Source organism: Mesoplodon densirostris, chromosome 12, assembly GCF_025265405.1.
Source record: "Mesoplodon densirostris isolate mMesDen1 chromosome 12, mMesDen1 primary haplotype, whole genome shotgun sequence".
In the NCBI taxonomy this organism is placed as follows: Eukaryota; Metazoa; Chordata; class Mammalia; order Artiodactyla; family Ziphiidae; genus Mesoplodon; species Mesoplodon densirostris.
The window spans coordinates 3333984-3349573 of record NC_082672.1 but is presented as its reverse complement, the minus strand read 5'-3'; the positions used below and the strand labels follow the sequence as shown (position 1 = coordinate 3349573).

The window sequence follows — 15590 nt, the reverse complement described above, 5'->3', positions numbered from 1 at the left end:
CTTCAAATTCTCTCTGTATTTTATTATGTGAAATGAAAAATATTTTGAGATCTTGAGTATTTTTAGAGAAAACGTTATATGTGGTAATTAAAAAATCTGGAAATGTATTTTTACCGACCCAAATTTGGGTCCACTTGCCCGCATGGTAAAGCCAATCCACTGACCCCGGGCTGTGGGGAAGGCAAGTGCAGCATTTACTGCCGGCGCCAAGCAAAGAGTCCAGACAGCTTGTGCTCAAAACACCTGAACTCCCCCATGGGTTTCAGGAAAGCATTTTCAAAGGCCAGCTGAGGGAGGGGGTGGTCCCAGGGTGTGTGATCAGCTGGTGCACAGTTCTCTGATTGGTTGATGGTGAGGTCACAGGGCGGGGTCACAGGGGTTCACATGATCAATCCTTAGGTGCCAGTAGGGCTGGGGGCTACGTGCCCATGGTCGTCAAGTAGTTAATTTCTTCCATTTGGTGGCGTTTTTAGCATCTGTAAAACAACTCGGGAAAGGTGCATCAGATACTATGATCCGGGTACTTCAGAGCGGAGCTGACGCAGAGGACCTGGGGGAGGGGCCTGTCCCAGGAAGGCCCCATCGGGTCCTGCTCGGTTACAGGATCGCTGGGCTTTTAGGGTAATTACATTTTGCATCAACCCAGTCCTTGTGTTTTCATGTTTTAGCTGTGCAGCTATTGTGTCTGTAAATGTGAACTCCTGCTCATTGTTAACGTATTTACGTATTTACATCGCTGGCAGTGTTCTCTACTAATACACCCCCAATGCTCAGGTATGATGCCCTGAGGACATCCTGAAGGTCACAGTGTAGACCAAAGAGCCACTACATTTTTTCTTTTAACTTTATTGGAGTGTAGCTGATGTACCGTGCTGACCACCACATTCTGTGATGACTCACTTCAGATGTCTGCACGAGACAGCGCTCTTTAAGTTCCCAGGAAGAGCGCCGAGCTTGCCCAGGCCCTGGAGTCAGTGCTCCCGGGAGGGTTCCTGTCCAGCCCCCACGGCAATGACGTGTTCATACCGTTTGGTCAGTCTGCTTGACGAGGTTTTCACTTATACATGGAACGCCCACTTGTTTTAAGTGTCCTTTTTGCTAATGAGATACTACTCATTTTAAAGGAACCAAGAACCTTTACAAAATCTTGTTCCAGAATACAGGTTTTCCTGTTGGTGTGGATGCTGTAGGGAATTAGGGGTCAGAGTCCAGCCGTGGAACACTGCACGCCCTGCCCCGCCTTTTCTCGTTGTTCACCTGGCATCCTTGCCTTTGTCCTTGCCAGTACTCGGGACACTGCGCTCAGAGAAAGAGCACAGCTGGGGGCTTCCCGAGACCCCCTCAGGGAGCTGCCAGGGTACAAGATCCGTGTCCTCTGTCTGGGTCCCTCAGGACCCTCTCTGACGTGGGCCGTCCACCTGGCGGCTCCCACGGGACCGCTTCCCCGCACACCTTCGGCCCGTGCACACGCCCTGCTCAGCCGTGTTCATTCAGAGCATTAGTGACCTTGCTGGCCTCCGCCCGACTTCCTCAGCAGGTGTGAGAGCAGCTCAGGGAAGCAGACTGGTGACTGACGTTATCGGGGCCTCTCCTGCTCCCATCTCTGGAGCATCTCTCCCGGCCCTGGGGCGGCCTCCTGGGGCGGCATCTCTCCGGGCCTGGGGCGGCATCTCTCCCAGGCCTGGGGCGGCCTCCTGGGGCGGCACCGCGGTTTCCCGCCCAGCTGACCCCCGCGGGATACCCCTGCTCAGCACTTAGCACTAGAGACAGGTAGGTCGGACGAGTTCCCCAAGGCGAAAAGGGAAGCGGAAGATTCAAAACCACAAAAACTAACAGTGGTGACTGCGGACAGATGGGAAAGGAAGGCACGAGCCTGCGGTGGCTCCTTTATATGCACGTGTGGAGTCTGAATTTCTTACCAGTTATGTTACTTGTATGACAGATCAAGCAGGACGCACGGTTTTAACTGAATTAAACGCATCTGGGCTCTTCTCGCCAGCTGCTTTTAACCACCCTCAACTCCAGGGAGCTGTGGAGGAATGAGCCTCAGCGGGGAGGACGGCCTGCGCCCAGCTCCCCGCCCCCAGCCCCGGGTGGCGGGGCAGCCGCAGCCGCTTGTCCGGAGGCCCCGCCACGCACCCCACCTTGTCCCCCGTGTGCAGCAGCACCAGTCCAGCTCCACAGGGCAGCGTCTGGCTCAAAGAACGTACCCTAGAGCGCTGTGACAGCTGTGTAACGCCTCTGAAGGAAAGGAAAAGGGACAGAAATGATTCAGAGGGAACAGGCTAGCTGAGGAGGAGCTGGGACACAGGCCCGCCGACGTCGGCCCTGCGCCCGCCGCTCTCATCCACTATCGCCGGGAGATGGGAAACCGTGCTCGCGTTCACGGTGAAGGCTGACGAACTCCAACTACCTGCGTGACGTGACCTGAGGCGTGAGGACCGTGCTCTCAGGACGCTCTCGGGCCGCTGGTCCCACTCCTCGGAGCAGCTCCACCCCTGCCCTGCAGAGCCGGCTCCTCGCCCAGAGGTCAGCCTCCCCTCCCAGGGCCCAGCGCGGCGCTGGCCACCAGGCCATTGACACGTGCTGTGGACCTGCAAGCCCCACGGCTTCCCTGGAAACAGCACAGACGTTAGCTGACCTGCCTCGGGGGGAAACTCAAGCCCAGGACACTTCTGGGCAGTCTGCAGTCGGCTAGTTCGGGGCAGTTTTCAGGCGCAGTGCTTGGGTGCCTTTTCTAATGTCTGCCCATTGAGAGAGCGCATTATGAATAGCTGGGAATGTGGATGCTTTCGGAAACTGGCCCCCAGCTTGTCACTTCCCTATAGCCATGTTAATCATTTTCAAGGAGTTCCACTTTTCACCTGTAATTGACCTTTCAGGGATATAGTTCTTCAGTTTCTTAACAAACATAACAAGGTATTTAATCATGCTCATTTGACAAATATGTAAATCATTTATTGCCATTAATTTACAGCATTTCAATATACACACTGCATGGAAATACAAATACCTTTTCAAACACTGGCAATGTGATTTTAGGTATGTGGCCAGCTGTCGGCTGTCTCATGGTCATTAAACGAAAGGTCACGATTTCTGAGTACTTAAATGCTGATGGTCAAATTTTGTTCTCTTCTGTTTTTCATTAAGTAAATTCTAACAGATAATATACATATTACTGCAGATAAAACCATCATTGGGAATTATTAAATTGATTGCATATTTGAGCTACTCTTTCTGAAGAGAAGTAAAATATTCAGTACTTGTAAGGCAGCAGAGAGTAGGTTTAGGAACTCCCTGCTATTTCTAGAAAAATAGTCTGGTTAGTAAAAATAGCATTCCGCATATTTTTCTTAGCAAGACTATTCATTATGATGGAATCTGTGACTCAGCAGCAGCAGCTGGCAATGCCATCCCTTCAAGAAGCCGGTCCTTCATTTTCCATTGTTATGCTGAGGCATTTTTAGACATCCTGGGAAGAAGCACAAAGACAAATTCAATGAGAAACAAAGCTTCACCGCCAGCCTCGAAGGCCTTGGAGGGCTTTAAGAAGACACCTTTAGGTTAACACGTATTTCAAGTCACGGTATCATAAGAACAGTAATACCCTATTTCATGCTAATTTTCATGTTTAATAAGTGAATTCTCATCCCACTGTCTCAACGGCGCAGTCCCTGTTTTAACTTCTCAGCGTATTTCTGCTCTGCGTCGAGTCTCCCCAGCTGCACAGTCACAGCCCGCCCCACGACACAGGCCTCCCCAGCTCCTCAGAACACAAAGGCTCAGTGGGATCTACTTACTCATGCCTGAGCAGCCGTCCCCCCTGGATGAGCTGGGCTACTTCATTTGTGGCGTGGCAGGCGAACAGCAGCCAGTTCCGAGGCTGCACCTTGTAGGCGAACCTCATGAACGTCAGGGAGTAACAGCAGAGGGCTGCCAGGAACACGCAAGACAGTGACTTACAGCCTCCAACTGAGGGCTGACAGGGCTCAACCGCCTCAAAAAAAAGAACCTCTTCTGCTAAAACCTTTACAGATGATAAAAGTTACTGCTTAACTGCTTACATGAATGGGAAACTCATCAGATGGTTTGCTCCACTGTTAGGTATTCTGTTACTTATTACTTAAACAGTTAAAGAACATAATGTCAGTAAACCGACATCAGTTCTAACCTCCTTTTCTGTCCCCTAGAGTGGTTTATAGTCCCTTATCTGAAAGAACTGCTATTTAATCCCCTCAACAAGTTTTATGTTCAAATATCAGGATTTCAAGTAAACTTAAAGATCCTTTTTCCAAATAAAGTTCAAGAGGACACACTCTTTAACTAGGGGTACTAAATCTGAAAGGCAACCAGGACCTTAATAAATACTTCCAACTACAGTAACCCTTTTTCTCCCTTACCATGAGGAGAACACCCATCAATGACGTCAGGCACTTTACGTTACTTTCTATTAGTGACTTTAGTTGTCTGGTGCTACAAACTTGAAATGTAAGCAGGAGCTGTATTATGCTATCATTTTATATATAAAGATCCTCCCAATTATTCAAATCTGCATCCTTACCAAATGTCATCCGCCCACTGATAATCTCCGGAGACTTTTTCATGTCATTGATGGCAGCAATGGGAAGACCCCAGTTGGCTACTGGGCCCCAAAAGTGCTGTTAAAAAACGAGGAGAGAAAGAAGAGTAAAAGTCAAGACGGAGAGGTGAACAGCTACAACTTCTCTTCAACAGTAACGTGAAATGTGCGGTTAACTGGGGAAGGTTACCATGCAGGCGTTCAGTTGTGCAAGTATGTGCCTGTGAATCAGCAGTTCTCACAAGGTGAGAGCCCCAAACCAGAAGGGATCAGCCAGTTTACCAAGGTCCCTACCAACTTCCAGATCACAACCAAGTAACCTCAGACTGTCCCGTTTAGAGAATTTTCAAATGAGATTAACTTCTTACACAAGTCACTCTTGCTACAACTTAAACCTGTTACAACCATTCTCTGTAATGTTAACGTTTAAATCTATCAAACTTTCTTCAAATTTTCATTAAGATATTTGTCAACATTTCTTAAAATGCACACCTTAAGTTGGATACTTTTTCTGAAGAAAGTAACTTAATAAGGGAAGAAATTGCTTTTCACCTCATAGGAGCTGTATGAAGATCAGAGAACCTAAAAATCTACACTCAGACCCCCAGATAATGAGAAATTAAACTGAAAATTAATTTTGAAGTAATAGGAACAGCCTATATTTAAGAAATGGCTCAGGAGCTTCTCATGTGCGACCACGGCCGTCCCAGGCACCAGAATTAAGTTGTTACGTTGAACAGTAGCAACGTCCAATTTAATTTAACTTCTGAGGCTGAAATAAGTCCAGCGGCTTTCCCCATTAAATTAAAACTTGTTTTATTTATGTACAATTTGCAAATAATGCTTTAAAATATGAAGGAGGTCCTGGAGGTCCAATGGTTAGGCCTTGGCACTTTCACTGCCATGGCCCGGGTTCCATCCCTGGCTGGGGAACTAAGATCCCGAAAGCCATGCAGCATGGCCAAAAAAAAAATGAAAAACAAAAAATAAAATAAAATATGAAGGAAACCACACACTGCTGGGTAAAGACCCTTTTCAGTTATTAGAACATTAAGCAGTGCTTTATTTCTGCCTATCAGAGCATTTAAGATAAACGCAGACTGCAAAATACCTTCTAGACCTGCATTTCTTTTTTTTTTTTTTTTTTTGCTGTACGCGGGCCTCTCACTGCTGTGGCCTCTCCCGTTGCGGAGCACAGGCTCCGGACACACAGGCTCCGCGGCCATGGCTCGCGGGCCCAGCCGCTCCGCGGCATGTGGGATCCTCCGGGACCGGGGCACGAACCCGTGTCCCCTGCATCGGCAGGCGGACTCTCAACCACTGCGCCACCAGGGAGGCCCTAGACCTGCATTTCTAATACTGACCAAGAGTCATTAAAATCCAAAAACTGGGCTTCTCTAGTGGCGCAGTGGTTGAGAGTCCACCTGCCGATGCAGGGGACACGGGTTCGTGCCCCGGTCCGGGAGGATCCCATGTGCCGCGGAGCGGCTGGGCCCGTGAGCCGTGGCTGCTGGGCCTGCGCGTCCGGAGCCTGTGTTCCACAACGGGAGAGGCCACAGCAGTGAGAGGCCCGCGTACCGCAAAAAAAAAAAAAAAAAAAAAAAAAAAAAAAAAATCCAAAAACTTCGTAAGAATGAGAAACAAGGAAATGCAAGAAAAATCAGTGAGAATTACCTTTGTCATGATCTAAGAATATTTTGAAACGTTTACATAACGTGTTTAATGTAAGCATGAGGCCTCTGCCTTAAATAGCTATAAAACTGTCAGAGCTGTTCTACTGCCAGCATGGTGAGTGCTGCAGAATCTCACATCTGAGTTATGGACGCTGTAACTCAGGCACAGTTGGTATAAAGACTCTTTGAGGTTCTGGGGTGGCTATTTGGTCCTCCTGCTTTCAGACTGGATTTTGTCTCAGCTACTCATTGCTGAAACTTTCCTGTTTCTTGTACCTAGATGAAGCCTGGCCACTTTCCTCCTTCCTCATCCTCCAGACCTCTGGCGATGGAGCATCTATCCCTCCTCACCTACCTGCTTGTCTCCCTTCCTGTCCTTTCCTCTGTGTCCCTCCACTTCCAACTCTCTACTACTCCAGTGATGTTCCCCTCCTCCTTGTTTTGACCACGTTAGTCTATTCCCAACGCTTGGCTGTTTAATCACGTTCCACCGCTCTGCTCTGGTCTGCACAGTGGCCCCCAGATCCCCGCACTATGCACACACTCAGGGCTGCCCTGAGGGCCTCAGCCATGCCAGGCGTCTGCGCTCACAGCTGCGGCCAAGTAGTAAGAGGCCACGGCATAAATCTGAAACCTGAGGCAGCCCGGGGGACTTCTGGTCACAAGACAGTATTCAAAGTTTTACTGTGGTGAGTGTAGGGTTATATGAAGCAGAGTTCTTCAAGTTAAGGGCTATATAGACACTTGTGATTATAAGCACTGAGATATACTTAAGAGATATTTCATAAAAAGAACATAAAAGGTAAAGATAATTTCAACACTAGTTACTAAAATATCTAACCATAGAAAGTTAATAATACATCTTTTCTATCGAGTGCAAGATTCTAGTTCTCACTCCCCTTTTCTGGAATACATGTTTGGTCTGTGCTCTGTCAGATATTCACCAGTCAATGCACTGGTCCTGCAGAGAAGTTAGTGTCCAGAGTGGAACTGGAGGACCAAGGGGTCACTGGAGGCGCCCTCAGCCCGGGACCCACAAGGATGTGGCATGAGGGCTGTCTCCTGTCCCTACTCTGTTAATGCAGAAAGTCTGCAGAAGCCTGATGTGAAGTAGCAACAGGTTCTTACCGTACTATTTTGTGAGGAGTCACCGAGGTTCAGACAGGAGAGACATGCGGGGAAAAAAAAAAAGATCAGATGCTTTGAAAGATTTCAGTTACTTTAACCTCATACATGTATTCAAGTTTCAGTAACAGAACTACAACACTAGCAGCACATATTCTTTTTTTTTTTTCTTGAGAAGATCGAGTGATATTGGGTCAATAACTTTGACCTAATGAAAGTAAACCTTAATTTTATGAAATGTAAACTTAACCCTTAAGAGTGGAGCCATCCAACAGGAATATAGTGCAAGTCACGAACAGGAGTCACATGAAATTTAAAACTTTCTAGAAGTCATGTTAACAGAAGTGAAAAACAACAGGAGTTAATTTTATTATGTATTCCAACATCTCTAAATGTTTTAATTTGAACATGTAGTCAATAACAACCTACTGATGAGGTATTTTACATTCTTTTTCGGCACTGAGTCTCCGAGATCCGTTGGGTGTAGACACTGCTGCACAGCTCAGCTTGGACTGGCCACCCTCCACGAGCTCCCCTGCCACCTGGGGCTTGTGGCTCTCAGACTGGACAGCACGGGCTTATAGGGGGCATTTCTTTGAAAACGACAAGCTGGAGAGAAGCACAATGCTGCAGAATTCTACCAGCAACAGGCTTTCCATTTTTACTGACCAACAGGCCCTCACCAGAATGTAAGCTCCTAAAAATAGGCGTGTAATTCCATATTCTGTTCACAGCTGAAACTCTGGCCCAAGTGGTGCCCAGAATTCACAAGGCACTCAAAAAATGTTTGCTGAGTGAATGAAGAAAAAAATCTTCTAATGTTAAGGGAACTGTTTTCCTCAATGTTAAAATTAATACCATTCAGAAATACGTCGAATTACTTTTACTTCTGAGATGGCAATTCTTCTTTTCAGGATATAGCTTAATTGTTCTGATAAGGCAAACTCTTAAAAGTGTAGCCCTGAAAGAATGACTGAAATAAAATGATAAAATCCTCTATACACACTGTCTCGTCCAAACAGCTCCGCTAGTAGTTTTGACGTAGAGGTCAGGGAGGTTCTCATCTCCAGCATGAGAGTAGCTGTTGACGATGCTAATAATATACTTCAAATAGGTTCTGTTATGAAATACGAACAGCCTAGAAAGAGTCCGTCTTTCAACGTTAAGTGCACTGTTTTAATAGATTATGTTTCAACTGCGGTAACAAATTACGTTGCCAAGATCGTATTTCACAGCAAGTCCAAGCTGAGCACAGTGTTTGGACGGCAGAGAGGGTGATTCCCTCATCAGGTCAGAGGGCAGGAACCAGTAGTTTATGGACTAGAGTCACCTGTGGTGTCACTCTTCTTTGTTCAGGATCTGAACACAGGCCTTTTATTTATCTATAAATTACCAATGGCACATTTTTTTCCTACAAAAGTATTTTAAAAGATGTTATTTCTTAAAATCTAAATTGTCCACTCGGAGATAATTTAGTTTTCAATTCAGGACTCTTTCCTTGAGTTGTACAATAGTTCCAATTCTACCCTATTTTACAACAGGCAGGTTATAAAGGAATGTGGAGGAGGAGTTAACTTCTGCCGTCATACCCTGTTCGGTCCAAAAGTCCTGTGTGAAACGGACCACAGAAACAATGTTGATCACATCACTTTAATAGTGGTTTAATGACGGTAAGCCAATCTGAGAATAAATTTATTCTAAACATCCCTGGGAAATACAAAAAGCCACAACTCAACATCCCTTAATTCTATGTCAGAACTGTCCAAAACATGCATCAACTACTCAGTCAAAAAATCTGACAGGCATATTTGTGCAGGGCCAAACTAGAAAAGAAAAGCTTCCTAGTATGTACTAGCTTCTGTTCCAAAGAAAGATAAACTTATAAGCAAACACAAACTGCAGTTGGGGGACAATAGTGTTAAAACTGTGTGGAAAACACCCTTGACTTTCTCTTTATTTGGTATGTTGCCTGCATTTTATTTCAGTGAAGGTTAAAACAACCTCAAAATGCATAAGGGTTTTCTTGGTTCACTTATGACCTTGAATTCTTGTGGAGGAAAAACCGATCTCCCCCGTTAAGAATGCTGATGGAGGGGACAAAGGAGGATGACTACCCCGCATAAACTATCCTCTGCTTCTCCTTAATCTGCAATACTGCTTGTTTGGCTCCAGGTTTCTTCTAAGCTCATTTTTATTTTCTTAACGTCTTCTCGGCATTGCCAATCTGTTTCTTCCTTTCCTAAAATTACTGACAGTAACTGCTAGCTTTCTCTGAAAGTACTGTGAGTAATTTAGGTAATTTATAACTTGCTTATACAGTACTAAAAGGATCTAAGTGACAGCCTAGCATAGTGTTTATACCACTACTGAGAGCGGGGTAAGGCCTGGAGATATTCTAGACTGAAATTCTCTTATAGGCTGAAAATGCTCACCACCATTTCATTTATGCTCAGCAACTTTTACCTGATCTTCTAGTTCAAGGTAAAATGAGAGAAAGCTTTAACAATCAGAATGTGTGATATTCAACTGTATTTAGATGGTCAACACTAAACTGGACGGCAGAAGAGAGATTCCTGTGGCCACTTCTGCTTCAAGGCCTTCAGCCTCAGTAACTTTCTGAAGGTCATTTACAAGGCAGGGCAGTAAGCCCGGGGCGGGTATGCAAGCAGCACGGCAGAGGAGGGAGGCAGACACCAGAAAAGGAGGTGCAGAGAAAGCACCTGAAACCTTCTTTTCAAAACCATTTTTGTGCATAACTATTTCCCTTTAAATCTTAACGGACATTCCTCTTTTGGCTTCACAGGTTTGGCGTCCAGAGGGTCTCAACTTTTCCACTTGGTTTGGATCTCAGTTTTTCTATATGGCAGGTGAAGTGTTGGACTATCTGATGTCTGAGGTCCATTCCAGCTCTAATATCTTATAACTTGTGAAAGACTCCCTGTTTTCCACTGCAACTTCTCACTTGGGTAGTAAATATAAATTCTTAAAGCTCTCCTGGAAACTAAGAAGTTAAAATAACTTAGATAGATAACCTTATTAACTGGAGAATATTCACTGCAAACAGCTGACTCACTTCGGATTTACAAGAGCATGCTGACTGATGAACTGATTTTCAAATACTCGTGATCTAGGTTCTACCTAAGAAAACATTCTTTGCACATATATCCAAATACATATGTGCACATATACATCCGTTCACTTCTCTGAGGGAGGGGAGTAAATCTCTGGGATAAATATACACAGACCTTGACTAAGTCACTAGAACATACATCCTACCTCAAAACTTAGTTGCTCATTCTAATTTATCTTTCTTAACCAAAATTCAGGAGGGAGAATAAGAGAAGAGCAAAAAAGAGAGAGCTATCTTCTTTTACTCCAATAACGTATGTGAGGAAATAGTTTATTTAAAAAAACAAAATAAAACGATAATAGAGATCCAGGAAGTTCTTGATTCAAGAGTTTCATTAAAGTAAGTAAGAAGAAATCAGTGAAAGGCATCAAAAGGAGTACCAGGAACCCAGGGATTAAACATGGAATATTGATTACAATAAAAAATAGAACATTTACTTTTGTAATATACACAGCACTATGCTGTGTTGTCAAACAGCTACCAAAGCCCAAACACTAAGCAATCTGTCCAAGACTACACAGCTGGGAAGCAAAAAGGCTGGGATTCAAACCCATCCCTCAAACTCATCACCTAGGTGTAATAATACTGCCATCACATCCAACAAAAACTGTCAATAATTACTTAATATTTTAATACTAAGACCCAATTTAAATGCCCCAGTTGTCCCAGTAATGCCTTTTATAGCTGTTTTTTCCCATATCAGATCCAAAGTCCACACACTGCCTTTGGTTACAACCCATTTTTTTAACTCCTGTTCCTCGATGAAAAAAAAAAAAAAATCAACATTTTAAAATACACTTGGAAATTCACTTTAGTAAGAAAGACATTTCAGTCTTATCCATAAAATGTAATTGACAGGAGGTTATAATCTATGTAAAATATGACTTTAAATTTTTGCTAAAAACTTCATCTATGTTGTTAATAAAATGACTTAAAATTCTAGAGCAGCTTTAGTTTGGAAAACCTCTACACCCCTTCGGCGCTAGAGGGCTTTCCTGGTTGCGCAGTGGTTGAGAGTCCGCCTGCCGATGCAGGGGACACGGGTTCGTGCCCCGGTCCGGGAGGATCCCACATGGCGCGGAGCGGCTGGGCCCGTGAGCCATGGCCGCTGAGCCTGCGCGTGTGCTCCGCAACTGGAGGGGCCACAACAGTGAGCGGCCCGCGTACCGCAAAAAGAAAAAAAAAAAAAAAAAGAACGCTAGAGAGCTTGAGTTGCTCAGGAGTGCAAATGATTGACGAGGTGAGAAGGCACAGGCCCCGTCTCTGGAAGAGAATGTGAAATTGTCTTATTACGGGTTTATTTATTTGCAAAAGCAAAGCAGGGGCTGTAAGCAAGAAGACTAGAAGAACAAACAGAGGAAACGTTCCTCTAATAAATGCTGGGAAGAAGTGACTCCTTTCTGGAGAAAAAGCTAATAAAAGAGCTTCTGCTGAGCGTTTTGATATCAGCCCAATCACTCAATCACTGCTCTGCAGGCTGGCATGAAATCCCACTGCTGCCAAGAGCAGCAGGGAAAACAAGGCCAGCCGGACATCTCACTTCATCTGTTCAGTCCACAGAAGTATTTCCAAGTCAAAATCGCAGAGCTTTATGCCTCATGAAACTGAGCAGGACCCTTCCTGAGTACAAAAGCCCCTCTGTGTCCCCGGTTTCTTGTTGTAGAAAAAGGTTTTAGTCTTCCAGGCCTTCCCCAAGTTCCCAAGGGCGGACTCAAGCAGTTGCTAATGAGGGAAGTGAGGGAACGCAGGAAGAAGGAAAAGCAGTTAAGCAAGAAAAGCAATGATAGCTTAAACAATAGTTCAGCGATAAAACAGAGTCCTGGTTCCTCCTGGAGGGATATATATATCAATCTAACACATATCTTTGAGTTGTCCTGCAGGAACTAAGGCTCCCACCCAGGTGGAGGATGGTCACTACATTCCCACCACAAGAAGCAGCCTTCAGGCTGGTTGGAGCCAGAAGGTTGACATTAAGATTCCCAAAACATCACCCTGTTACCTTACCACCTACCAGTCAGAAGAAAGTCCACAAACTGATCACACACCCTGCAACCCTCACTCCTAATGTGTCTTTAAAAACCCCTCCCTGAAAGCCATCTGGGAGTTTGCATCTCTAGAGCATGAGCTGCCCCTTCTCCTTGGTTGGCAGGCGCCCTGAAGTAAACGCTGCACTTCCCTTCCCCACAACCGGTGTCAGGAGACTGGCTTTGCTGTGTGTCGGGTGCACAGACTCAAGTTCTGTTCAGTAACACTCACACTTAAGATTTTAACTTTTCCCATAACAGTACACTTTTTAAAATGTTTCTGCTACAAAAATAGCAAGATATAATAGAAATACGTAGTGATTTGGGGTTTCCAAGTATTTTCACATCCCTCATCTGGTTTAATTTTCTCAACAACCCAACCAGATAGGGCACTGTCATTAAACCCATTTCACAGACAGGGTAACAAAAGTCCACTGGGATTGACTGCTGGGGATCCCTTGGCTAGAAGTCATTCTTCGGAATCCTAGCTGGGTGTCCTACCAGCCAGCACTTTCCTGGACACTGCAGTTCTCTTTTTTTCCTCATTTAGTCAGAGCTTAATACAATTAAAGCGATACTAGAGAAGACATGTAAACATTAAAGCTACATGAACTTAATCTTTGAAAAAAGGTTAGACCATATATCAAAGTATTCAATTGAAATACCTGGCTCACAGACACCTGTCTAGTAAAAAAACATAAGTTTAGAAAAGCAGGGCTAACTCTCTTCCTTGAAAATACATATATTTTACAAATTCTTCCTGTGTAATAGAACGTTAGGTAATCATCAGCATATTTCTAATATGGATAAGACTTTATTCTTAATTATATCATACAGTTTTATCCTTAGCTGTACTTTACTATTAGGAAGGCTCATACAAAGGAGATACATTAGTAAAAACCTAAGGTAATATTTGAAGTCATAGAGAAACTTAACCGCAGGGAATAAGAACACAGCCTCCCACGACTCCTTTCCTCAGATTTCCCCAGCACAGTAATCTGATAAATACTCTCCTCCACAGTACTACACATCTCTCCTAATTAATCATGGTCCTATGCAAGTACACAAAGTTCATTTTTGGAAAGTCAAGAGTGAAGCTTCTATTTCCAAATCTACCACATGGCAGACAATTATTGTTCTTACCCTACTGCCCTTTAAAATTACAAGCAAACAGTATTTGCAATAAAATTCAGAATTAAAAAAAAATAATCCTTTTTTTTTTTTTTTACTGGTAAAATGAAGCTGCCTTCATACTGTACCCTATGGATGGTTATTTCTCCTCAGCTGTCATCACTTTACCTCTTTACTACACTAACCTGTTGAAAAATACCGCACCCTACACTTACCTAGGTTTAAAAAATCACACAAAGAAAAACTAAAATGTATACACCTAAATAAACTATATTAAACGGTTTTAAAGTTATATTAAATAAATGAAATAAAAAGCAGGCATCTCAAGATTACAGGCGAAAATAAAATACAGAAAGTGGGACTTCCCTGGAGGTCCAGTGGTTAAGACTAGCGCTTCCAATGCAGGGGGCGCAGGTGGTCCCTGGGGGGAAATTAGGATCCCGCCTGCCGAGCGGCGAAGCCAAAAAATAAAATAAAATATAGGAAGTGTCTTTAGGCTTTTCATCCCGCCACTGCCCTTTCTTTCTCATTGAAAACAAAGACTTAAGCAGAATATTAAAAAGTATGCCCTTGGTTGGCAGAATATTCGTTATGTTAGATTTGATTCCGTCCCACGCTTGACGTCCTGAAGCTGCGAAATCCGAAGGTCGAGGTCGACCCGGCGGGCTCAGTGCCCTTGTCGCGGAAAAGGAGCACCTGCGGCTCACCTTCCACCGAGCGATGCCGGGACGCCCCCTCCCAGCCCGCGCCCGGGGCAGGTCCGCCGCACACCTGGGCACACACCTGCCGAGCAGGTGCAGCGAGCCGGAGCCCCGGCCCCACTCGCCGGACCGGGCCCGCTCTCGGCGCCCGCCCGCGCCGGGGTGGGGGTCCCCCGGCCGGGGCTCCGGCCCGCCCCGCTGCCCCACTGTCCGGAGCCCCCCGCGCCACTACCCCGGCACCCCGCCCGGCTGCCTGGACTCCCGCCCCGCGGCCGGGAGCCCCAACCCCGCTGTCCGCAACCCCCCGCCCCGCCGCCCCGGAATCCCCGCCCCGCTGCGCGGAGCCCACCCCGCTGCCCGCACCCTCGCGGCCCCTCGTCCCGGCGGCGTCGGCTCCGCACCCCGGACCCCTCGGCGGGTCCGGCCCCGGGGACTCGTCACCTCATGAGGTAGTCCCGGAAGTCCTTGCTCCGGACATAGTCCGCCGCCTTCCGCACCAGCGCGCCCGCCATGGCCGTGCCGGACACCAGGCCGCCCGCGGTGCCCTCGGCGCCGCTCCTCGGAGCCCAATGACACCCGGCGGAGCGGACAGCGCGGACACCGCACCCGCCCGCCGGCGTGCCTCACGACAGCTCGGCCCCACCATACGGTCGCGGCCCGCCGCCTGGCTCTGGGCCAATGGGAGGGCGCAGGGCGGGAGGCGGCGGCACGGATTGGCTCGCGCTCGCTGCACACCTCCTCCCCGCCCCTCGCAGCGCGTGGGGGCGAGGCCTGCTGCCGTAAAACGGCCGGGGTCCGGCGGCGATTGGCTGGCGGTTGCCAGGCACCCGCGCTGGCGCGCTCCGGGCAGGCAGATGACTGTCCGAAGGCGCGCGGGACTGTCCTCGCCGCCCGCATCTCGTGGGCCTTTGCAGCATCCACGAGCCCCCGCGGCCTCCCGGGCCTGCAGGCTCCAGACCGGAGGTGGGCGCCGGGAGGAGCGCAGCAGCGGCGCGCGGGCTGCGTCCGCAGTTGCCGCTACATGTGCCGGAGAGCAGGTCCGCTAGCTCGGGACCAGCGCGGGAACCGCAGCGCCACGTGTGGGGCGCACCGCGTGGAGAGGGAGACGTGGGAGGTTCCGGCTGTTCAGGGCTTTGTTTTGTTTTTGTTTATTGTAAATGTTTTATCCTGGCCAAAACTGTAGACGGCTGAGTCATCTAAAATGCCCCGGATGAGAGCATGGGGGCA

The 15590-nt window shown here is 46.9% G+C and overlaps 1 protein-coding gene across 1 annotated transcript; it reads right to left on the bottom strand.

Annotated features, from left to right (window-relative positions):
- Positions 1-2936: 2936 nt before the first annotated feature.
- Positions 2937-15030, bottom strand: MPC1 (mitochondrial pyruvate carrier 1). The gene is made up of 5 exons (XM_060115010.1): positions 14805-15030; positions 13551-13554; positions 4562-4658; positions 3801-3933; positions 2937-3472 (listed from the first exon to the last, which is right to left on the bottom strand). The coding sequence occupies exons 1-5, from the start codon at positions 14873-14875 to the stop codon at positions 3448-3450; spliced, it is 330 nt and encodes a 109-aa protein (XP_059970993.1). The 5' UTR covers positions 14876-15030; the 3' UTR covers positions 2937-3447.
- Positions 15031-15590: the final 560 nt, after the last annotated feature.